Source organism: Ceratotherium simum, chromosome 23, assembly GCF_057802395.1.
Source record: "Ceratotherium simum simum isolate JZ-2026a chromosome 23, ASM5780239v1, whole genome shotgun sequence".
NCBI classification, from domain to species: domain Eukaryota; kingdom Metazoa; phylum Chordata; class Mammalia; order Perissodactyla; family Rhinocerotidae; genus Ceratotherium; species Ceratotherium simum.
Window position 1 is genome coordinate 22481510 of NC_141922.1, and position 25715 is coordinate 22507224.

Sequence of the window (25715 nt, forward strand, 5' to 3'; positions counted from 1 at the left end):
TAGGGACCTCAAAACACACATACGTGCTGCATGTGCATATAAACACACACATATACTCACACACACCTGGTGGTTTGTGGAGGTCATCTAGGTGGAATGTATGGTTCCCATAAAACACACTGCTATTTCTTTGATAATGGGTGCATAGGAGAGGCTCAGTAGGTATTTGTTGAATGAATAAATATCCTTAGAAAATGGGCTTTAGATTTTATTTGTGGGGGTGTCTGTGTTAGTGGATGTGGAGAGAGTTAGTTAAGCCTGGTGGCTTCCAATTTTTCATATCTCTCTTGAACCTTTCACTCTGATCTTTCCTTCTCGTCCATGTAGCAGTAATAACTCTTAAAATCAGTAGTTCTTTTGTCTGTCTCTTCTATTGGATTGTGAGTTCTTTGAGGGTAACACCTATCATATAAATCCGTGTTTCCCGAATCTAACCCAGGGATGGCACATAGTAAGTGCTCAAGAAATATTTGAATGAATGCAGGAGGGTAGATTTGAGTGGATGCTTGACAGGTAGAGAAGGTTCAGAAGGGGGAGGGAATGAGCACTTTGCCAGACGGAGGAGCCAGAGGGATAAGCTAAACTACTGGGGTTGAGATAATTGCCTGTGTGGGAGGCAGTAGGAAAGTTGCCTGATCTGGTATTCTCATCTGTAACATGGGGATTAGTAACTCGCTCAATGTCAGACCACTTGGAACTGATGGTTTCTGGATTTGCTGGTAAGTCTTTCTGATTTCAAAGCTCAGGGTTTCCCGCTATACCATGCTACCTCTTCACCAGATTATTTCCCATAGTTATGACACCACCGCTCATCTCACAAATGCTTTGTTTCTTCCCACTTAGGCCAGATGAAATATTGCCTCTCATGGATGGCTTGTTTCTACAATTTGTTTTCTGAGTTATATTTTTTCCTCTTAGCTCTCCACTGCGGCTTGAATCCACGGGGTATTGATCACCCTGCCTGTGCTGAAGGTATTAAACTGCAAATTGAAGGTGAAGGTGTTGAATCTCAATCCATTAAAAGCAAAAATTTCCAGAAGGTGCTTGACCAAAAAGGAACCCCCAAACGACTGCAGACAGAAGCTGAGACGGCTAAGGTAGGTAATAATCCAATATATTAAGGAGATTCTGAAGCTGCAGCTTGGATGTTTTGTGGTCCAGCCGCAGAGAAGAACTGATGGTGTTTTCACTAATTACCATTGTATCTTCGGTTAAATGAGCACTGCTTCTTGGTTATGAGCAATAATAAATGAAAATATTGACTACATCCCCTTTGGAGTGAAATTGAAACACATTTGTGGTCAGTCTCATGCCATGAGGCTCTAGATATGGTGTGGTATAGAATGGGCTATAGAGAAGAACTCCTTGGTCTTAAAGCTGAAAGATTTGTTTGCCAGGCTCAGATTTATCATTTTATGATGATAGGCGAGTCATGTGACTTTCTAAGCCTCAGATTCTTCCTCTATAGAATGGGTATCATAAAAACTACCTTTCTGAATCAGGTTGAACAGACGAAATAATACCGTGCATGTGAGAGTATTTTGTAAAAGACCCAGTTGGCTGCATGGGGATGAGGGGCTTTTGATGACAAATACTGTTAATTAGTAATAACAACTGAAATTTTGTTAAACATACACATATATTCCAGGTACTGTTCGAAGGACTCTTGATGTATTGGTTTATTTTGTCCCCGTGATAATTCGATGAGGTAGACGATAGTAAACAGGACCCTAATTAATGAAAAATATAATTTTTCTATTTTGTTGCAGGATACTTTGTTCTTTTCAGTCTTGAGCCTAGATGTAGGTACAAAACAGACATTAGTAAACTGGGAGTTGTAGGGTAGATGATTCTTTAGTAAGAACAACCCCGTTTAAAGACTTTCCACAGTGTAATTAGAACTATATGGATTTTTGTCTGAAATCAGTGAAGATGTTCATATTGGGGGCACAGTGTTGAAGATGTTCATATTAGTTTGCTCCTTGGAAATTGAGAGAACTAGTCTTCAGATGGCATTTGGTTTCTCCCTTGTGCATTCCCTGCAAGGGAAATTCCTTTCAAATGTTTGAGTGAATGTATATATGCATGCCTGGGAAAGCAAATGTTGCAGTCACCCAAGAAAAACCTTAAGTGGAAAGGTCACTTTGCTGTCGTACAATAACCACATCTTTCCCCCTAAAAAGTGACTTCCAAAATCAAATGTGAATTTTTCTGCTTTATCTACAGTTTTGAATAGTTACCATTGTTGCTTCCCTTCTTTAGTGTGGATAATTAAAATTGATGACAGTATGTGTGTGTGTGTGTGTGTGTGTGTGTGTGTGTGTGTGTGTGAGAGTGGGAAATGACTGAGAGAAATTGCACCTCAGAGGAAATTGGTTGATGATCACTGAAGTTTGGTTTGTGAGCAGAGTTGGAAATAAGTGAGCCGTATTATCACATCTAAACCTCATCAATCTCTGATGCCGCACAGGCATCTTGAAGGAGCGAGGAAAAAAGGTCTTAAGGTTCTTCTTTAACTGGGAAGATAGAGTTTGTCTGAGTAGGCCCTTTCCAAAAGGCTGCTTAAAACATTAAAAATTAGAGTGGAGAAAAAAATTAATGATATTTGTATGATTTTAATTCAACTTTAATTAAACATTTCCAGATTATCTTTTATTTGCAAAACAGATTGGTAATGTAAAAAGTTTGATTCAAATCTGATATGATTTGATGACTTCTGAATTATTTGGAATATGTGGTATTGTAGTAAATCTTGAATTTTTGTGTTGGTACCACTTGCCTTTGCCTCTAGATGACTTTTTATTTGCTTTGCTGAAAACATACTTCACTGAGAATGTAGTAATCTATAATGAACCTTTCCTCAGGAATAGACCACATATCGGAAACCAGATTCATTTGAGTTTATCCAGATCATCTACAATGAAACCCCCAAACAAATGGGGTTGAAAAGGGAATTCTGAGTGTTTTCACATTGACATCATATTTAGGAGTCAACAGACTAGAGGCTTTCTAAAGCTTAGACAAAGTATATATTCATTTTTCCTGGAGGACTTGATGACGTTTTTCATAGAGGACTTACTGCAGACCCGCAGTTTCACATACCCTGAAGTTTCTGTACAACAGACAATGTGAACTAGTTTTATGCGTGGACAGACGCATTTAAATGTTCTCTTCTGTTGCATTTAGGGAGTTATTGGAGTTGTGAGTCATCTTCTTTTTTCTTGGGTAAATAATTGAACCTCTGGTAACTTGACCTACTCTAAATGTACCAAAAAAAAAAAAAAAAAAACCTCTGGCTGGAAATTCATGCCTTTAAAGCCGCTCAATAATGTAAATTGGTACAGCTTTTCTGTCGGACAGTCTGATAGTAATTATCAATTTTAAATGTGTGTAATTTTTAGCCAATAATTTCCTCTCTAGGAACTTGTCCTAAGGAAACAATCTTCCAGATGTGCACAGATGGCTGCAGAAGAATGGTCACTCGAGCACTGTTTGTGATATGAAAACATTGGAAACAGCCTAAATGTCTATTCACATGGCACTAGCTAAAGAAACAATGTGTATTTATGCAGTGAAATAGAATTTTCCCTTTATAAGGGTGAGGCAGACCTGTGTGTATTTATCTTAGTCTGTTTGAGCTGCTGTAACAAAATACCATAGACTGAGTGGCTTATAAACAACAGAAATTTATTTCTCACAGTTCTGGAGGCTAGGAAGTTAAAGATCAAGGTGCCGCCCAGTTTGGTGTCTGATGAGTGTCCGCTTCCTGGTTCATAGATGGCATCATCTCGCTGTGTCCTCACATGGTGGGAAGGGACAAAAGAGTTCTCTGGAGTCTCTTTTATAAAAGCACTAATCCCATTCGTTGAGGACTCGACCCTCACGACCTAATCACCTCCCAAAGGCCCACCTTCTAATACCATCACATTGCGAGTGAGGTTTCAACATATGAATTTTAGAGGAACACAGACCTTCAGTCTATAGCAGTATTTATGCAGGAAAATGAGCGTGATGATATTTTAACTTGGGGAGGGGAGGAGAAAGGCAGGTATGTGTAGCATGTCCCATTCATGTAAAAATGTCTGTCTCTGTATTATTTCTCTGCATGACCGAGTCTAGAAGAGTTGACTCCACAATTTGAGCAGCAGTTTATATCTGAAGTTGAGATTATGGGGAAAACTTTCTCTTCCTCCACTTCTGTTTTGCTTGACTTTTAAAAAAAGATATGCATTCTTTTAAGCATATTTGTTTTAAAGCCCTTTTCAGATTGCCCTATTAACTTGAGTAGGTCAACTGTGACTTTTCCTGTTGAGCCAGCATTCTGCCTTGTGGGGTGCTGTATGTCCTCCCATGGTTTCTAATTCTTGCTGGTAGGTTATTTGCCAAGAGAGAGAGTTATCTTGGGGACTGTGTGTGCCTTGGGTTGTGGAGACCATTTGATGAGGTGCTTTTATAGTATATGTGCTGCTGAAGCAAGCAGTGATGAGGTGTTTTTGTGTTTGTCTCTTCCTGAACTTTTTGGGATGGAACAGCTTTGACCAGGTGTTACATTATATTTCAATTTGACATTCTAGCTCTTTGCTACTGACTGACTATGCAAATCAAGCCCTCCCCCGTCCCCGACACGTGCTTTCCCGTTTGCAGGCCTCACACAGGGAACCTGGTTCCAGCTCCCTATCGTGCCTGTGGGCTCTGCCACTTTGAGCCCAGCCATGTTGGGCTTTGAAACCAATCCCTCAGCACATCACCTGTTCCAGATCTCCAACAGGCATAGTGAGCTTCATACTCTGTTGCTGTGGGTTTCTGACACCTAAAGATTTTTCTTCCCTGATTTCAAGCTTGGTCTTATATGAATTTAAAAATATATTTTCTAGTATTTAAGGTTCTAGAGCCTGAGGGGCGATTGTAGCATGAGCTTAATCTACTGTCTTGACCTGAAATTTGTATTGCTTTCATAATTTAAAAATGTATCTCTCAATCTATAAATGTATAAATATCTATTCTGGGAAAAATCATCCTTTTTTGCTTTTCTCTTAGAATGTGATTTTGGGACCCTTCGCCCTAATTCCTCAAACGACTAGAACCCTAATTTCAGAAGGAGGTTGTCTATGCCACGAGTTGCCTCCAGCTCTTGTAGACCAAAGAGAAATCAGTAGAGAACCAAACTGATTTTTGAGCCTTATTATTGGGCCAGCATTCAGTCTAGTTGGAAAAGAAATGGATCCAATTGAAATGTAGATCTGCAAAAGATATTTACCAGTGTGAGTCCTAAATGCTTATGAGTACCTGGGAATCCAGAGAGTATGTGTGCCATTCCACAGCTGCAGTTACAAGTTCGAGATGCAAAAAACTACGTTAACTTAGCTTTACAGGTGGATACAAGGCAAGAGAGATAGGAGGTATAGCATTTTCATCTCATCAGGAGATGCATACGTTATAAAAGTACACAGTTTCTTTTGCCTCCTCATCCACACAGGGGCATGTACAACTGCCTCAGATGAGAGCCAAGGTGAGGTTGAGTCTCCTTGACACAGAGAAGGCACAGCCTCTGTTTCCCACCAGTCTATTTTTACCATTCTAGTCATGGAGGCCCAAGGCCAACTCACAACTCCTACAGACTAGGTATAAGGAAACAGCCATATAAGAGACTGAGGTTCTTCCCAGACAGGCCCAGGCCAGAGGTTAATTAACACTTTGCTCAGCAGTGGAGATGGGGCTGCCAGAGAGGGTATTCCAGTAGAAGTCGAACTTGACCCGTGTTGTCAAATATCGGTAAATTCAAATATGCAGCAGTAAGAATGGAAGGTGCCCTTAGCAATGAAATCTAAGTATGTTGAGCCAGGGTGTGGCAGCAGACGTCCTCAGGTGTGCTCAGCAGCGGTCTCATTAGAGTCAGAGTTTGTGTTGTGGAAACTGGTTGGACAGTAGCTTGAAGCCAAGTTGTATGGGATGTGAATACTAGAATGAAGAGCATGGATTTATTTTCTGTGCTGTCGAGTATGGCAGTGACTAGCCATATGTGCCTATTTAAATTTATTAAAATTAAATAAAATGAAAAAACTCATTTCCTTGGTCATACCAGCCAAATTTCAAGTGTTCAGTTGCCATATGTGTCTAGAGGCTACTGTTTTGGATAGCACAGACATAGAACATCACAGAAAGTTCTGTTGGACAACCCTGCTCTGATCTTTGGGAATCCGTTTAAGTTCTCTGTGTATAGGAGTAAGATGGAAAAATGGAGCTATGCTAACATTTTCTCTGACCCTTGTCCTTAGGCCTGGAAGGATATGTACTTCAGTCATAAGAAAAACGTTGAAACAGAAGTCTGTTCTGAAAGTAATATTCCTAAATGCTTTGGTTGGAATTGGAGTTTCCATGGCAACTCTGGCTATAGAATAAGATCAGCCCTTCAGCAGGCAGTATCCTGGCTGTTCCCCATCTTGGAATTCTGGAATGTGTCCTCACAAGTGGCCTAAACACAGCACTGTGAAATTATAAACTTAAGGAAACTTCCCTTTACTGTGGGTTTATGCCTGTAAGATAAGGGTTTCAAAGGTTAATTCTTTGTTTTCATTGCCAGCAATGCCAATTCACCAGAGCCTGTAAAGTGGTAAGTCAGAGTAATAATCAAGAGTCTTGGTGGCATTTTGAGTGTCCCTCATTTTTGTGTGACTGCCCTACACATTTTATTTATAAAATTTGTATCCCCATTTTACAGCTGAAAAAACAAAGAATTTAAATGACTTGCCGAAACTTAGTTTCCGGCTAACAACTAGAGGAAGATGGAAGTCAAGTCTAAGTCTAATGACTCTAAATCCAGGATTTTATATTCCCTTAACATTAAATGTACAAATGATTTATTTATTTGAAAAGAAAATATAATCTGTTACACTGAGAAGCTGGCCGACTAGGCAGAAGAAGAGGTTAAAACACTGCATGTATTTTTTATTCCTCAGAGAAACAGCCAATCTTGATTGCTGTATTATATAAGGGAGAAGCAATGCCAGCATCTAAAACAGTGAATAATTGCCTGCTTTTGGCTTTGGGATGCATTGTGTGAATCTTTGGCAGCAGATAGCCTTTTCTCATTAGGTTAATATTAAATTTAGTTTGTATTGCTTTGGCACAGAGTTAGAGGAGCTGGCCTGGAACTGGGTGCTGGAGGCAGGAGGAGGAGAAAGCCTGGTGCTTTGGATAAGCCACAGGCAGATAAATGAGAGTTGACTGGAGGACAGCTGGTGGACGTTTGTAACAGTGAGCAGGAAGCGTTAATCTGGGATTAAAACGGAAAGCTAAAAGAATTTTGACTTGGGTTAAAAGACGAAGGGTGGATTGTACTTAACCTTGATCAAATTACATTGCTCGGCTGCCTCTGAGAAGGTCTGTGGCAGTTTGGGGATAGAATGATCTAATTCTTGGCTATGTGTATTTCTTGGCTCAGGGAGCAAGAGTGTCTCTGAAAGAAGCTGCCAACCCAATATAATGTCACCAATGATATGAAAGGACATAATGCATGGGAAACATAATGAGCACATACTTAGTTAAGAATTGTCAGAAGGGTCAGAACAAGAGAGACAAGCCAGAATGACTTCATGCTATGTGAGTTCCAGGGCCCCAGTACACATACACTGGGCACTTGGAAAAATCTCAGAAGAAACTATAGTAAAGCTGTATTTGAAAAGGTAAGCATTTATTGCTAAAGTGTTGAGCTCTGAAAAGTATGACAATAAATAGGGTATATTTGAGCCATAGATTCATGGTATCATCAACAATGAAGGAACCTTGGGGAGCATCTGACCACCTACTTTTTTTCATAGGTGACGGAACTGAGACTCAAATGAGACTAAATGGCTTCTTCAAGATCTTGAGTCTGGTAGTGGCTCAGTCTAGCCTGAAACATAGCTCTCCTAACAAATGGCCGATGTTTTCCACTCTTCTGTGCTGACAAATCTATATAAGACCAGTGCTTAGAGCCATTTGGTTTACAGTGTCTGATTACTAAAACTGTGGTGTGTGCCGTTTGAGGATGCAGCATGGAAGGTGGTGTTCAGGGGAGACGGAGCGCCTAACAGTGAGTGGGTCAGAGCCCAGTTACAGTTCTATTGACAGTTTTGACACAGCAAAGATAGGCCTCTGGAAGAAAGGGCACTTGAGTTCTAGGGATGGCTTGTCTGGTAGCACTCTGCCCAAATGCTATGCTTTTCCAGCCTGAAATTCTGAAGATTGCTATGCTTCCAACCGTGGCAGCAGTTAAAGAATCACAACAGTCAGAACTAATTGCGGTATTTCAGGATTGCGTGCATCTATGTTAAGGCAAATATACAACATGTACCCAAGAAAGAGACAAACATAGGTGGCACTCAGGACAGCAGTGAGCTTGTTCTGTAGCTCTGATGAAAAGACTCCCAGTCCTTGTTGAGTGACATTGGAAAAGCCTAGAGGTAACTAAGAGCCCTGGTCAACCCAGCCAAGGGAAGAACTCAAAAAGCAGAAAAAGCAGAACCAGAGAAGTGTACAGTAGAGCAAGATAAACAGCAGAGGGCGGTGGAAGAAAGCAGTGTTTGACCTTCGGCGACACCCATGGCTGGAGGGCTGATGACAGTTGCTAGTGAGGGACATTGTAGTTTAACAACTACACATCATCTCAAAGCAAAAACAGTTGTACCCTCTCTCTCGACGCACACACCTGCTAAAAGATCTTCTTTATAAAATGCCTATTTTTTTTTTGTGAGGAAGATCAGCCCTGAGCTAACATCCATGCTAACCCTCCTCTTTTTTTTTTTTTTTTGCTGAGGAAGAGCGGCTCTGAGCTAACATCTATCGCCAATCCTCCTCCTTTTTTTTTTGCCCCAAAGCCCCAGTAGATAGTTGTATGTCATAGTTGCACATCCTTCTAGTTGCTATATGTGGGACGCAGCCTCAGCATGGCTGGAGAAGTGGTGCGTTGGTGCATGCCCGGGATCCGAACCCGGGCTGCCAGTAGCGGAGTGTGTGCACTTAACTGCTAAGCCACGGGGCCGGCCCTAAAATGCATATTGTTTAGTAAGGTTTTGAAGTAAATCTTTGTTTTGCTTTCCCTAATATCCTACACTGTAGTTGCTGTTGAACTGTAACTACTTGGACTCAGGTGACTGTTTAGAACAGGGGTTTGTAAACTTTTACTGTAAAGGGCCAGATAGTAAATAGCTTTGCATGGTGAGTGTTGCTATCTCTACGTGACTTGGAGGAAGTGGATGCATTTCATCGAGATAGTTAAGTGGTGGACCTGTTGTTTAGATGTCTACATGTCTTGACTGCTCCACGAGGCCTTGGCTGTGCCTCAGCTGGTGGGAGGCGTTGGACAGCTCAGCTTTAGATACTGCACACCCAATATTATGGGGAACTGTGGGGAGACGGGTGGAAGGGGTACTTCAAATAATTTTAAGGAAACACCTTACTTTCTCTTTTTTCTTCTCTATGAATATACAAATGGCCACAGCTTATGTTCTATTGGGATACAAGTTGCCAAAAGTTTATAGTTGTAAAGGAAAAAAAGCCATTGTAATAAGTAACAAATCATTTAAAACTGTGCTGGTATCCCTCATACGTTGAGAAAGAGAAAGATTTTGTAATAATGATTGCATTGGAAAAAAGTATTATGTGAAAAAAAACAAACGCAAATGGCATAGGCAATTCTGTTATTCAGAGATGGATTATTCATCAACACGTCATGTTCATTCATTCTCCCCCCCACATATGCTGAAATCCATGCGTGTTCCACCTCCGCTGCCATCACACGGGTCAACCTCACCATGTCTTATCCCTTGGACCACATCAGCAGCCTCTTAACTGGCTTCCACTTCACTCTTGCCCTCCTGTGATCCGTTCTCTGCACAGCAGTCTTGAATCAGAGGATGCCACTCACCTCCTTAGCATCTTTAATGGTTTTTCATAGCACTGAAAGTAAGAATCCAGACTTGTTATCATGAATGATAAGAACCTAAGATATTTGAGTCCTGCTTGCCCTCCCAACCTTGCCTCATACCGGGCTTTTCTCTGGTTGTCTGAGCTCCAGACATATTTGTCTTTCTGTTTCTTGAATATACCAAGGTCATTCTCTTTTGAGAGCATTGATACTTGCCATCCTTTCTGCAGCTCATGTTTTCCCCCTCAATCTTTGCATGGCTGGTTCCTTGTCATTTAGGTCCCAGCTGAAATGTGCCTTTCCAGAGAGGCCTGACCACCCTAACTAAATTCGTCCCCTAGTCACACTCTCTGACATCACTCTGATGTCCTTCATAGAACTTTTTCCTGTCTGAAATCATCCTGTTTATTTTCTGTCTCTTCAGTAAAATTTAAACCCCTGAGAGCAGTAATCTTGTCTGTCTTGTTCACTGCTGTGACATCAGTGCCTGCTACAGTGTCCAGCACATAATAAAGAATGAATTTTTTGACAAATGAATAAGTCAGTTGATGTGACACAGAAGTCCCTTGCCTCTGGGTCTTTTTCTCTTTTGCCTCATAGTTATTTCATTATCTTTAGCCTCTTTGCCACTGAGCAGAAAGATAAATCTTCTGGGGCCTATAATGGTTGACCATATCAGGGGAATGCTTTTCTGGACTGGTGGGTGCACGTGGGACATCATCCGCAGGGTGAGCAAGGGATGCATCCATAGCCACTCTCTTACCCTTCCTCCTCAAAAAGTCAGGTTTGCTCTAAGACTAGGCAAATACCTGTTTGCAGTTTGTGGCAGGCATTCCAAACTTCACTTAGATAAGTAGTCTTTAACTTCTAGATCAGGACCTGGTGATCTCTCTGCTACCTCCAGGATTGGCCAAGATTCCAGATGGCAAGTTTCCTTCACTCCCACCCATAGCTCTCTTCAGGGTCCTCAGTATAAGCATCAGCTGACTACTCTGATTTTATCCCTTGAAGTCAGAACTTGAGGGAAATGAAAAGTAGCAGCTTCTCCTTAAATGATTAGGAACTCCTGACTTAAATTGAAAATCAGACCACTAAGTACTAAATAATACCTAAAATGTTATTTCCAGGGCCTTACAAATTAGAAATAGTTTTCAAATGTTGCTTTCACAGTAACCTTAGATATATACTATCATAGTCTGCTTGGGCTGCTATGACAAAATACCATAGACTCAGTGGCTTAAACAATAGACATATATTTCTCACAGTTCTGGAGGCTGGGAAGTCCAAGATCAGGGTGCCAGCCAATTTGGTTTCTGAGGAGGGCCCTCTTCCTAGCTTGCAGATGGTAGCCTTCTGGCTGTGTTCTCACATGGTGAGGAGAGAGTGAGCTCTGGTTTCTCTTCCTTTTCTTAAAAGGACACTAATCCCATCAAGGGGCCTCACCCTCATGACCTCATCTAAACCTTATTATCTCCAAAAGGCCCTATCACCAAATACCATCATATTGGGGGTTAGGGCTTCAACATGAATTTGGGAGGTGACACCAACATTTGGTTTATAACATATACCAAATATGCATTTTGGCCAGATGCCTGAGTGTTAAATCATTATTTGGCTAAAGTTGAATATCACCATCATATCTGGCACACAAGAATAAACTTGAAATATTAATAAGAATGCCTATTTATTACAACTTAAAATTATAGGAAGCAGACTTTTTTAAAATTGGTATTGTAGTGCAGTGGTAATAATTTCTCAGAGCTGTCAGCTCCTGTGATTTTCATATTGCATGTTTATGATACTGAAAATATGCTGTCTCTCAACTGAAGTCAGTGAAGGACCAATGTCCATTTTTGTCAAGCTCTGCAACTACAGGGTCGTGCTAATGGGGATATTCCCCCCAAGTCATTAACCTTTTTTCCTCTCCAGTAATAACTGACTAAAAAAACAACTTTGACTCTTGGGCTTGCCATCTTGGTTGAAGTTCATGAGGCAATTTCATTGAAACAATCCCATAAACTAAAGCTCTGGGCTGTACTTGAAGAAGATGGTTTGTAAAACTCTCAAAATGAAGCTTAATTTTGTTGCTATCCCTTGTGGTTTTCTTTTTTTGAGCAACGTTTTCACAATATTCATGGTAAAACATGAATCTCAATTCAGCAGCCGGGATGATCTTGTTAATGTGAGAATCAGATGATGTCGTTCCTTTGCTCAGACTCCTCTAATCACTCCCCATTTTCCTCAAATTAAAAGCCAAAGTCCTTTCAGTGGCCTACCAGGTCCTGCATGATCTGTCCCCTGGCAAGTCACTCATGTCATCTGCTACTAATGCTTCCACGCTCAGGCTACTCCTGTATTAAACCAGTTATTGTCCCACCTCCGAGCCTTTTCACTGGCTGTTCCCTCAGCCTGCAATTCCCTTTCCTCAGGATGCACAAGGTGCACTTCTTCATTTCCTCAAATCGTTACTCCAGCATAATCACCTCACAGAGGCTTACCTGGGCTATTCTATTTAAATAATGACCTCTTTCCCACTGTCCCTGACTCACTCCCTGGCTCCCTGGCTCTTTTCTGTTATTCTCACTGCCTCCCCCACCCAACATACTCATCACTTTCTAAAACAGTGTATCATTTCCTAATTTATTATGTGTATTATTATTTTACATCATCATCCACCAGAGTGTAAACCCTGCGAGGGCAGGGACCTGTTTTGTTCAATGACATATCCCTAAGACTCACCACCATGCCTGGTACATTGTAGGGGCACAACTCTTTGTTTAAATGAATTCTTTTAACCATCAGTATACATTTAATCTTCAGCTGGCTGATAGACTTTTACTATATAAAGCAAACCAGGAGAATTTCACTCTAAGTTGCGTCCAGAATGCCAACTTTTATTGGAAAGGGAATTTTTATATGGTGACAGTAAACCCAAAGAACATCCCTGTTTGTGTTACTAATAGTGCAGTGATGATCAGATATGTAAATAACCTATGATCAAATGATCATTAATTGCACACAAGTTTAAGGTTGCCAAAAATATAGTTGAAATGGGATTTGGCTACTTGGCCTGCCAGAAACCAAGGCTGAAGTCAAATCGTTATAGCAGATTTTTGGCCAAATGCCACAACCAAAGCTGAACTTCAGTATCTCCTTGTTCTTTATATAATTGAGCAGTTTAGCTTCTAAATGTTCGTGTCTAACTTGCACATTGTGTAATCTGTTTTTTTGGGAAAAATCGGATACTAGCCTTTTCTCATGTTCTCAATAGATCAAGGGTTAACCCTATACAAGCCTGGATAGTAGTAACCTCTTATAGGTGGCCAGAAACAGGCCAGAACTGTAACAAACAGAAGAGAGGAAGGCATCAAAGCTTGAATGTGTTATCAAGGAGAATGATTTTAGAGAGGATATGTGATTTCACTATTTTGATTTATCCTGGAATTACACAGTCGAGGGTACAGGCTCTGGGGCCTGAGGTCTGATCCCTGCTCTGCCGCTTACTGGCTGTATCACCTGGGGCTAATTTCTTGACCTCTCTCTGCCTCATTGTCTTCATCTGCCCAGTAGGGACAATGACAGTATCCGTCTCCTTGGGTTGTTGTTAGGATCACTGGAGTTTATATATAAAGTGCTTAAAACAGCTCCTGGCATGTAGTAAGCGCAATGTAAGTTTGCTACTATTGTTACTCTTAATATCATCATTATCCTTAGAAAACATTTTGGCAAGCTAGATCGGAGAATATTTTTTTTAGCTGAGGTTTCAAATTGGCTGCCTGTAGCCATATTGGGTCCACCAAGTTTGTTTGCCCACACAAAGTTTAAATCAATCTTCCACAATGGAAAAGCCCAGAAATTCTCCATTTAAAAGCATCGGATTTTCCACTTCTCTTGAAAAATTAAAAAATCTGGAAATGTTAAGCCTAAATTTGTACCAGCTGGAGTTGTCAGCAGCTGCTGCTTTTAAATGAGCAGTTTTTCCAATTTGGTTCTGTCTGTGGCTGGCCCTCTTCGCTCATGTTTCCTGCTAGGCTGGTATAAGCAGTTTAGTTTGTGACCCTGACGTACTATAAAGGTATAGTTAACCCTCTTTTATTTTGTGAAAATGGCTCTTATTTCCTTAAATATGCACATATTCTACATTCAAAGTATCTATTAGACCCCCTCTCTGGTTGATGCTATAGTGAGCAAGACAGAAGTCGAAACTGGATCTCGAACATGTACTATGATGCAAATTCTAATATATATTTGGAAGGAAACCAACTGAAGTCTGAGAAACTGAGATAAAATAAAGATGGAGTAGAGGATAGGGGAGGGAAGGAGCAAAGAGAGAAAGGGTGTTTTTGAAATGAAGCCTGAATGTTAAAGAGGAACAGCCATGCGAAAAGATGGGAGCAAGGACACTTCATGGACCTGGGTCAGCTTGTGCAAAGACCCTGAAGTAGGGAAGAACATATCCTGCTTACGAATAGAATGACCAATGCGGCACGTTTATACAAATAGCTCAAGATCATATTGGAGAGATCATGTGGTTTTGTCTGAATTTTATACTTAGTGCAATGGAAAATCAATGAAGGATTTTAGATAGGGGAGGGACTTACAAAGAGAAGACCCTAGCTGCTCCTCAGAGGAGTGATTAGAAGCTAAAAAGAGTAGAAATGGGGAGACTAGGAAGTAACAATTTATAGAGTTGAGAGGTGATGGTGCCTTGGGGCAGGGTGATGTCAATAGAAATGGAGAGAAGTGGGTAACTGGAAGTTTATTTTGAGATAGAAGTGGTAAAGTGTAATTAGGTGTAACCCATGAAAGAAAGGGAGGAATCAAGGATGGCTCCGAAGTTTCTGGTTTTAGCAGCTAACTAGACACTGGTGTTATTTAGTGAGATGGGGAAAAATGGCAAGAGAGGGTATTAATGGGAAGCTTTGGGGTGAAATCTGAAGTTTCCTTTTGACCATGTTAATTTTATGATTTCTGAGTTACATCCAAGAGAAGATGTCAAGTAAGCCATTAAACTTGTGAATCAAGATTTCCAAGGGAGGTCTCAGCTACAGATATAGATTAGAAGTCACATCTGTCACACTGGGGTGCATATGTGTGACACCAAAGGGTTTTCCATTGGTCCTCACCTCTAGGAGTTGGTATCCTTTTTTTCCCCAGCCTCTGCAGCTGCTGCTACTTTGGTGATTCTTGTTCTCTCTGCCCTGTCGTCATTGGACTTTGATGAGCCTAAGGGCTAGACTGTTCAGTTTGGAGTGTAAAGGCACAGCATGAGAGTGCTTGGATAGAAATAGCTCATCCTAAACTTTTTCTTTTCAGTCTAATTTTTGACCACTCCTCCCTGGCATTTATGCTTGCCTACTGACATCTAATGAAAAGATGCCAGTGCATTGCATGGGCAGACAGGAAAGGGGAGGAGTAGGGTTGTTGGGATGAGCAGCTGAGGCAGTTTTTAGGCTTCAAGGCATATTAATTTTCTATTGAGCCAGCCCGGGTGTTGTAGTGGTTAAGATTCGGTGCTCTCACCACCACAGCCTGGGTTCATTTCCCGGTCAGGGAACCACACCACCTGTCTGTCAGTTGTCATACTGTGGTGGGTGTATGTTGCTGTGATGCTGAAAGCTATGCTATTGGTATTTCAAATACCAGCAGGGGACAGGTTTCAGTGGAGCTTCCAGATTAAGACAGACTAGGAAGAAGGACCTGGCCACCCACTTTCGAAAAAATTGGCCATAAAAACACTAGGTATAGCAGGCAGCATAGTCTGATATAGCGCTAGATGGATGGTGAAAGGATGGCACAAAGAGAGCAGGCAGAGTTCTGCTCTGCTGGACACAGGCACACTAGGAGTTGGAATCGACTCAACATGAACAACAAAAAAAATTTTCCATTGGGACATGAGGGCATATTTCTTTTTTCACCAGTGCTGTCATGGTAGACGTCACTTGTGTTCATCAATATCTACTTCTCTTCTCCTCTTGGGCTCGTGGAAGACTGCACTTCCCCATCTCCCAGAATCGCTAGTTCCAGACAGCGGCCTGTGAGAGAAAGTGACATGCTGCACTAACAGGCTAGGGCAGCAAAAACCCTGGTGCAAACTTCCAACTCCCTCTTTCTTTTTGAGGAGTGTGGTGGCTACCTGTTCAGATGGCAGAGCACAAAGTCGAAGGGACTTTGATCACCAAGTCACCACATGGACGTCAGATGCCCAGGAGCTGACTTGTAGCTGACTTTGTATAAACAAGAAATAAACTTTCATTATGTCCCAAGATTTTGAGGGGTGTTTGTTACTACAACATAAGCCTAGCCTAACCGGATTAATCCAGATGTCATCTGGAAATGATGCAATAATGCTTGCTCAAAACTTAAGCTCTTCACAAGCCGGCATCTTGTTGAACTTCAGGCTAAGTGCAACCCCTGACAAAGATGGGTGTGCTTGACTATTACTCAGAAGTCAGTTTAATCATGACTTGTTTTTTTTTTTTAACAGATGGAGACTATCAGTACTCTTTTTACTCTGAAGATTTTAAAGCTTTTCTCCTGGGTCCCAGTGATTGTTACCAATGTCAGGACATTCTAGTGCATGCGCCTCCCTAGTGCCCATTTTGTGTTTGTAATTGACAGCAATTAGTGCTGTTTCTATCTCATTATGATGCTGTGACTTCCTTTCTTGTGCCTCATGCTGTCTTCTAGAATGTACTGCTAAGTGCTAAGCACATGTAACTGGTCTAAACTGTTGGGCTTAAAAGTTAGAGATGTGTTGTTTTTCCAGTGTCATTTGTGTGCGTGCGTATGTGTGTGTGCGGTTTAATCCACTTGAGCAATTATTTTGGTTTGGAGAAGCTGACCCATTTTTCCCTCCTGAATGCAAATCTGAGCTGTATTTCTTACCATTAACACATCGACTTTCTGAGACGAGTGCTTCTCCTTGAATGACCCCTTTCCCTCTTGGGCTTCCTTAGCTAATATTTATCGGCAACATCTGGGGTTTAGCGCAATGAGGTTATTTACAGCAGTGCTTATTATGCACTTCTGTGACTCATGGCGGTTCCTAGCCAACTCCGCCATTTTGTTGAGAATGGTCCCCAGTGGAGCCCCGAGATTTGCAGCTATTTCTCAGGAACTAGAAGGTTTGTGTGCCTTGATGAAAAATCACAGAGAATATAGGGGAAAGGAATGGTTACAATTGGAGTGGACGTTAGGAATCATCTAATCCAACCTTCTCATTTTACTGGTGAGAAAATTGACGGGCAAAGAAATAAAATGACTTGCAGAAGCCTGCAGGAAATAAGTTACAGAGATGCAAGTAGGAGTCAGTTTTTGCTCTCAGTCTGTTTATCACTCCATCATGGCTTTTCTTTCTTGAGACTTGATTCAATACTTAATCCAGGATGTTTATGGGGAAGAAGTTTTTTTTGTACATAGATCATTTCTTAGATTTTCTTTCACTCAGGGAAGAAAAATATGAGAAAATTCAAGTTGTGTTTGGGTTGATTATTTTCAGCATTGTAAGGATTGCTCCACCTTCCTTCTGGAGAAGGTCTCATAAGAGCTATCACTTCATGAGGGCAGAGCAGGCAATTGCCTTTAGCTTTATGCTCTGGGCATGGATGGTGATGGCTGCTGCTGAGAATGGAATGGGAAGAGATTGGCATCTCCAGCTGCTCTTAAATGTGATTCCCAGCCTCATGCATATATCTCCACTCTTTTAAAAAATGTGTAATATTTAATACATAGACAATAGCATATAGACTATGTAGGTATGACCAATAGTAAAATTAACACTGGTGAACCCACCACCAAACTTAGGAAAGTCTGCTCATTTTTGAACTCATCTTCTCTTGAGTTTTCTAGAAGTGGCTGGCTCCCTTAGCTATGTCCTTTTTCTTGTATTTTCTCTTTCTATAAAATATTGCTGACTTAAACATATGTACAAGCATCCTCTATCTTTAAATCAACCACAATTACAACAATCCTTTTGTCTTATTTTAAACATCACTTTATTCCTCAAATACAGTGATTTCCAAGACTGTCATCAGCCCTTTTCTAGTCTTTCTTACCATTCCCCTCCTTGGCAGTGTGTGCAGATGACCACCAGATCCTTATCTCCAGGCCTCACTTCTTTCCTGAGTCCTCTTCCTTCATTTTCAGCTGGACTTACTGCAGTTACATCAAAAGGCAACATCAAAAGGAACAAAAGAAATCTGCTCTCCTTCAACTGCAACCCTAATTTTTTTAAATCCATCCTTTTAGTCCTAAACAAATATCTCCAAGAAATAATTTGTATATACTCCCTGTATTTATTGCATCATCCACACTTACTCTTGAATCTCCTGCAGTTTGACCTGTGGCTGCACTCCTAAAACTAGAGTCTCTAAAGTCAACAATGAGTTTTATTTTTCCACCATTGTCCCCCTTTCCTCAGTTCTCCTTCTTAATCACTTCTCTGCAGTGTTTTATGTTGTTGATCAATTCCTGTTTTGTTTTTGGAAATGCACTCCTCTCTTGGTCTATGAAATACTGCTGTAACCTGGTTTTCTGCCTATCTTACTGACTTTTCTTTCTTTTTTTAATGGCCTCTTTTATTTTGCTTTAATCCCCAAAACTGCTATTTCCATCAGCCCCTTTCTGGTCTGTCTTACCATTCCCCTCCTTGGCAGCGTCAATGCAGGTGACTGCCAGATCCTCACCTCCGGGCCTGACTTCTCTCCTGAGGCTTTCTTCATTTTCAGCTGCCTAGTGGACAGTTCCACTTGGACCTCCTGCAATTACATCAGAAGGAATGCCCACATGGAACAGACCATTTACATCAGTCCCCCAAAGATTGTGTATGGTCTAGTGTCATCCTTGTCACTATATAATGATAGAAGAAACAATACTAGTAAGATGTAATAATTCTAAAGATGCATGCACCTAATAAAATAGCTTCAAAACATATAAATAAATCAAATGGAGAAATTGACAAATTCACAGTCAGAGAAGAAAGTTTTAACTTCCTTCTCTTAGTAATTGAGATCTTAAGTGGAGCAGTGTTAGAAAGGTTATAGAAGATATGAACAACACAATAAAGAATCTTGATCTAGTAGACAAAGTTAGAACCTTGGACCAACAATTAAAGAATACATATTCTATTTGTACATACAAGCCAATAAGCTACAGGTGGCAAAATTAACGGTATACATGCTATAATCTAGAGATTGCATCTTACATCCTTGTGTAGAGAAATTCCTGATATGTAAAAAAAAAAAAAAAAATTACAGAAATATTAATTATAGGATTGTTTATAACACAAAAATAAGAAACAACCTAAATGTCTGTGAGTAGACTACCAGATAAATGAATTGTATTGTGTTCATACTAAGAATACTAAACATTAGTTAAAATGATTGGACTAGAGTTATCTGACTCAAAATGGTTAGGTCTCATAAAGGTGAGTGACAATCAAGTTGTAGGATAATATATGCTGCATGATGAGATTTATGTTAAGTTAAAAAATGTAAAAAAATGTTTATGGGTATATATAAATAGAAGTTATAAGGGGCTGGCTCAATGGCTTAGTGTCTAAGTTCATTTACTTGGCTTTGATAGCATGGGGGTGTGGGTTTGGATCCGAGGCACAGACCTACACACTGCTCACCAAGCCATGCTGTGGCAGCATCCCACATACAAAATAGAGGAAGATTGGCACAGATGTTAGCTTAGGGACAATTTTCCTCACCAAGAAAAAGAAAATAGAAGTTATAAGAACATGCTAGAGCTTATAAAAAAAATAGTATTAGAATATCATTTCTAGAGGTCGGGTAATCTTGGAGGGAGCAGGGGAGGGGAACAAGCTTTACAAAGGTGCTTTGTGTGTGAAATTTTTGTTTCTGCGTTTAAAAGGTTTGGAGTACAATTAGACATATTTTCAAGATTTGACAAATCTAAATGAAACCACCAAGACACATACATATAGCAGCTATGTGAAAAAGTCTGTAGACCACTATGACTCAGGTTAGGTGTTGAGATATTCTGTAGTTTTGCTCACGATGTGACCTTGGACAGTAGTGCCCTATTTTGCCTACTGTAGTGTGCTCATCCATGAAGACTCATTTCAGATACTCTCGTTCTCCATGAAAGCTGCTCTAATCTACGCCAATCAAAATGAATCCTGTGTCTTCTCTCAGCATTTTACTAGTTCTTCTATGTCACTTATGTCATAGTTATCGTAGTTGCCATGTTTGTGTCTGTCACTAGATTGTGAGTTTCTTGAGGACAAACTCTGTGTGTCTCTGTCTTCCCTAGATATTAGCATGTTTATACTTGTTAATGTTATTTCCAGAATCTAATAAGTTGTATTGGTGGTTGCAATTTGAAGATTCTTGGAGTTCATGATAGCCAAAGGGACTTACATACGCATGTCATTTACCAGTTGGCAAAGGTAGGTCATTAGGATGCCTAAATATTGTGACTCATGGATGATATTTACTAGGGAGTCTTGGTCATTTCTGCCATATGGGTCCTGACGAATGCCAGGGAGCATTCTGAAACTTCTTTCACCTCATAATGGCCTTATCAGCTATTCCAGATGACCATGCTTGGGGGCATGGGAGTGACATTTTCAGCTCTAGAATGTAAAGGGGTGAATGTTGGATCTTTGAGAATGTTAAAAAAAAATCTATGGGGCTGGCCCGGTGGCGCAAGCGGTTAAGTGCGCGCACTCCGCTGCGCCGGCCTGGGGTTCGCCGGTTTGGATCCCGGGCACGCACCGGCAAGCCATGTTGTGGCGGCGTCCCATATAAAGTGGAGGAAGATAGGCACGAATGTTAGCCCAGGGCCAGTCTTCCTCAGCAAAAAGAGGAGGATTGGCAGATGTTAGCTCAGGGCCAATCTTCCTCACACACACACACAAAAAATCATACTCTACATGGAATTGTTTTTCATTTAAATCTTGAACATTTTTGTAGACTGCTGTTCCCTCCATTTTATTTTTTATTTTTATTTTTTGTGTGTGAGGAAGATCAGCCCTGAGCTAACATCCATACCAATCCTCCTCTTTTTGCTGAGGAAGACTGGCCCTGAGCTAACATCTGTGCCCATCTTGCTCCACTTTATATGGGATGCCACTGTAGCATGGTTTGACAAGTGGTGCGTCGGTGTGCGCCCGGCATTCGAACCCGGGCGCCAGCAGCGGAGCTCACGCACTTAACCACTATGCCACAGGGCCAACCCCTCCCTCCATTTTAAAGATGAGAATACAGTTGAGGCACAAGAGTGAGGACTTCAAATCTAAATTCCGTACCTCTTGCTCAGTGCAGTATGCATAATTATTTTGCCCTGACATTTTCTAGTTCCCCATTCTCAGAATGTGATTTCTTCTTCCTTTTCTTTTTTCTAAGCCAACTTAGTAAAATATAACTAACATGATTAGAGTACTCACTAGAAATCACTAAATACCAAGGATTGGTAATTGTGCCCAAAAAAGCATTTAAAAATCACTTTAGTAAGTAGTGAGTTGACACAATACTCAAGGGTCCAGCCATGCCCATTGCCCAATTGCATGTTGCAGTGAGGAAGGGGCTTCGTTGGTTGTGGTCGGGCTACTTACAGTATAATAAACTTTTTTTTATGGTTTGTTTCTCTGTTCAGGAAATGTAATGATAAACACGTGACCGAGGCAGGAGCTGGTCTGCACTTCATTGGCACTATATGTTATTTAGTGGAAATGAGGAGATGTGCAATGTGCTGGTTTGCAGAGTAGAAGAGACTTCTTATTTAAATTTTATGACGTTAATGTTTTTGAATATTGATTTGGTTGTCAACATGGGCTCTAGAATTCATTCACTTTTTTGATTTATTAACACAAGGCTTTATATCTAGTGTCTGTATGATAGTGTGGAGGAAGAGAAGCTTGTTGTATATCAGTAATACAAAGTGATGCACTAGAAGAAATCTAGGTGGCTTCACGGGGCAGGGGAGGGGAGGAACGAAGAGGGGGAGTTCTGTTGTTTTAAGGAAATGAATTTAGTAGATTTTTTCTGGCACCCATTCAAAAAGAGAAAAAAATACCATAAACTGTGAAACTTGAATAAGAGTGTTTTAGTTGTTTTATTAGTGATTTAAACAAAACAAAGAATGGAAATCAAGTATAAAGATAAACAACATCAGGAAAGGAATTCTTCAGTATGTGCCCTGAGAAAGTTATAATGGAAACTAATTTATAATTATTTGATTTGTGGAGCTACTCTGTGTGTTGCTTATTTTGCTTTATTCTCACATTTGCTCTGTTAACAAACAACATATGAATGTTAGCTCTTTTGTAGTTGTTGAATGACTTGTTATTTTTTTCCCCAAATCCCTGATGGACCATCTTTAGGTATAAACCCCACTTCTGTAAATACACAAACATGGAAAAATATGGTGTATTAGAGTTCTCCAGAGAAGTAGAACCAACAGGATATATAGATACTGGTCTCTGTCTAAGTGTCTGCCTGTGTCTCTTTGTCTCTGTCTCTGTGTGTCTTTGTTTCTAGAGACTGATTGGTTAAAGAATTGGCTCATGTGGTTGTGGGAGCCAGCAAGTCCAAAAATCACAGGGCAGGCTGGCCCACTGGAAACTCAGGCAGGGTTTATATGTTGCACTTTTGAGGCAGAATTCCTTCTTCTTTGGGAAATCTCAGTCTTTGCTCTTAGGGCCTTCAACTGATTGGATGAGGCCCACCTACATTATGGAGGTTGTATGAGGGTTCTCCAAAAAAAAGGAACCAATTGGATCACACAGTTATGGAGGCTGAGAAGTCCCAAAATATCTACAGTTAGCAAAATGGAGACCCAAGAAAGCCAATAGTGTATTTCCAGTCCGAAAGCTGACAAGCTCAACACCCAAGAAGAGCCAGTGTTTCAATTTGAATCCAAAGGCTGGAAAAGACTGATGTCCCAGCTATAAGCAGTCAGGTGGAAAAGGTTCCCCCTTACTCATGAGAGAGCAAGCTTTATGTTCTCTTCAGGCCTTCACCTGATTGGTTGAGATAGCTGGTTGCCCACATTAGGGAAGGCCATCTGCTGTACGCAGTCTACTGATTCAAATGTTAATCTCATTGAAAAACACCCTCACAGAAACGCCCATAATAATGTTTGACCAAATATCTGAGTACCCATGGCCCAGTCAAGTTGATACATAAATTAACCATCACAGAGGGTAATCTGCTTTACTTAAAGTCAACTGATTGAATGTTAAAAAAAATATTTTTCACAGTAACATCTAGACTAGAATTTGACCAAACAACTGGGCACCGTAGCCTAGCCAAGCTAGGTTAATCATCACAGATGGTGTATTTCTTATTTTTTTCCATTATAAAAGGACTGTGACTACATTGTAAGTTCTTAGGAAACTAGGAAGGAGAAAGAATAATATATCCATTATCCCACCAGAACTTGTTTTATTTTCTTTCAGTCTTTTTAATAAAAGGATATACTTTAACGTATCTTGGAAATATTTGCAATAATGTTGTAGAGGGTTGAAAGTATTTATTGGGGCCGGCCTGGTGGCGTAGTCGTTAAGTTCACACACTCCGCTTTGGCAGTCCTGGGTTTGCGGGTTCTGATCCTGGGTGTGGACCTGCACACCACTCATCAAGCCATGCTGTGGCGGCATCCCATATACAAAGTAAAGGAAGATTGGCACAGATGTTAGCTCAGGGACAATCTTCCTCAAGCAAACAAAAGAGGAAGATGGGCAACAGATGTTAGCTTAGGGCCAATTGTCGTGCCAAAAAAAAGTGTTTATCTTTCTGGTATTTATTCTAGTTGTCAGAGCAAAAACCGTTAAAGTGGGAGCTGGGGCTCTGGATGTTTGTCCAGTCTCTGCCACTCACTGATTTCATCAGTTAAGAAAGAAATAGAACCTCCTAAGCTTCAGTTTCCTTATTTGTGAATAGTTTGGGTTTGTCAATCTCTGATGACCTTTTCAGCTTGAATATTTTATTAATCCAGGATTTCTTAAAGTGGGGTACATGTACCACTCTATTACTACATTCTGGAAGAATGGAGGTGATATACAGATGAACAATGTTTAGTTTAATAATTCAGTATTTTGCTGTGTATTTCAACTAAATATAATTGCACACAAAATCATGGCTTCCTGGTTATTGTTGCTTAGGACAAGGTGAAAACTAACACGGGATCATTTTAAAGAAAAATATTAAAGCACATGTTTTAGACTGATATGGAAGAACCTTAGAAATGAATGAAGCTCGGGCTATAGAGTATATTAATCTAGGAATCTAACTTGATGTGCTCTTGAAACTTGAATCTAACTTGATGTGCTTTCAAGAGACCCATGAAGACCCCAGTAGCAGAGAGCAATGTAGATACTTGTTCATTTACCATTTTGTTCACCCTGTATTGAGTACAACCTGCTGGGTACTGTGCCAGGTGCAAGGATCCTTGGGAGAATGGGATGTGGCATTGGCCCTTGGTGGCTTACAATCTAGTGGGGTGTCAGAAGTGTAAATTATTAATTATATCTGTATCACATCTGCAGTAATGGAAGTATATACCAGGGACCTGGTTTGGGATAACACAGAGAGACTAACTCAGCCTTGGGGACACCAGGAAAAGCCTCACAGCAGTCCTTCTTGACCTGGCTGACAAATGGGGGATGGGCATTCCAGGTACAGGAAATGGCTGTCCAGAAGCTTTCAACAGACTCCTGGGTGTTTTCAGATACATAAGAAATGCCTGTAGAAGATGTTGATTTCCAGCTCTCTCCCCAGTTTCAGGTGGCAAGCCTGAGCTAATCTTTCAGTATTTACAAATTAGATTTTGGAATATTTGCCATCTCTGCGCTTACCTGTTACCAGGCTTGGGGCTTCTGCTGCTTTACTCCTGAATGAGTCTCAAGCAAAAATCTGCCTAGCCTATAAATATGCTTTTTCAATATGGATTTTGTCATTTAAAAAAACGGAAAGAGAAGAAAAATGATTTTCAATGATCTTGGATGAGGGAAAACTTTGTATGCTAATTTAATGCCTGCATTTGGTTTTGTGTTTGCTGGGAGCCTACTGTAAAGCAAAGCAATGTAGCCTTCTGTTCTGTTCCAGGCGCCAAGAGCTTGCTGGGCTGGGTTCCCACTGCGTCTGTGTAATGCATTCCTTCTGTCCCACCCCATATTGCAGATCTGCCGAGGCTGACGTCATCACCATGGATAATAAAGCCATTCCCAAGTGCGTTACAAGTCAAGCTGCCTAAAGGGAGGCATGGGGTGGGATTGCAGAGGGCCTTGCCAGTTAGTTCAACATTGTAATTTCATTTGCCTGCTTTAAAAAAGTCATCTGTAGAAATAAGAGAGATCACACATTTAAATCTGAAGTATTTTGCAGGGCTAATTTATTGCTCCATTGCTGTCTGCCCTGCAAGCAGATCTGTTCATCTGTTCCCTTGACAGCCTGCCAGATTTGAGTTTGCATTTCCCCCCAGTGGGCCTCATCTGGACGCCTTGGGAGCTGGTGGGAATCGTAGGGACATAGTGGGTGTGTGCTGCCGGGAAGAACTGTTGGACCCAGTGTTACTCTGGTTGAGAGCAGATGAGTGCAGGGTTCTTCCTTCTCTATCAGGGCTTACAGAAACCTCTCCCCATTCCACCTCTTGCTTTGATAGCTAAATACTACTCATCCTTGTTAATCTCATCTTAAAGGGTACTTAGTCCAGGAGTCTTCCCTGACCACCTAAGGTGTGGGTTAGTTCCCTTGTTATATTCTCTGACAGCACCCTGTCCTCCCCTCTCATCACACTTGGTAGCAGTTCCCTCACTGCGTTGCAAGCTGTGTGACGGCAG

The 25715-nt window shown here is 40.9% G+C and overlaps 1 protein-coding gene across 5 annotated transcripts in view; it reads left to right on the forward strand.

The window, feature by feature from the left end:
• The window catches only part of SAMD12 (sterile alpha motif domain containing 12), a 387706-nt gene that overhangs the window by 47755 nt on the left and 314236 nt on the right, over nt 1-25715 (forward strand). For all 5 annotated transcript variants that reach the window (XM_087447522.1, XM_087447524.1, XM_087447525.1 and 2 more), the window contains exon 2: nt 919-1097. In XM_087447522.1, the coding sequence (XP_087303648.1) occupies nt 919-1097 (179 nt within the window). The remainder of the gene's footprint in view (nt 1-918; nt 1098-25715) is intronic.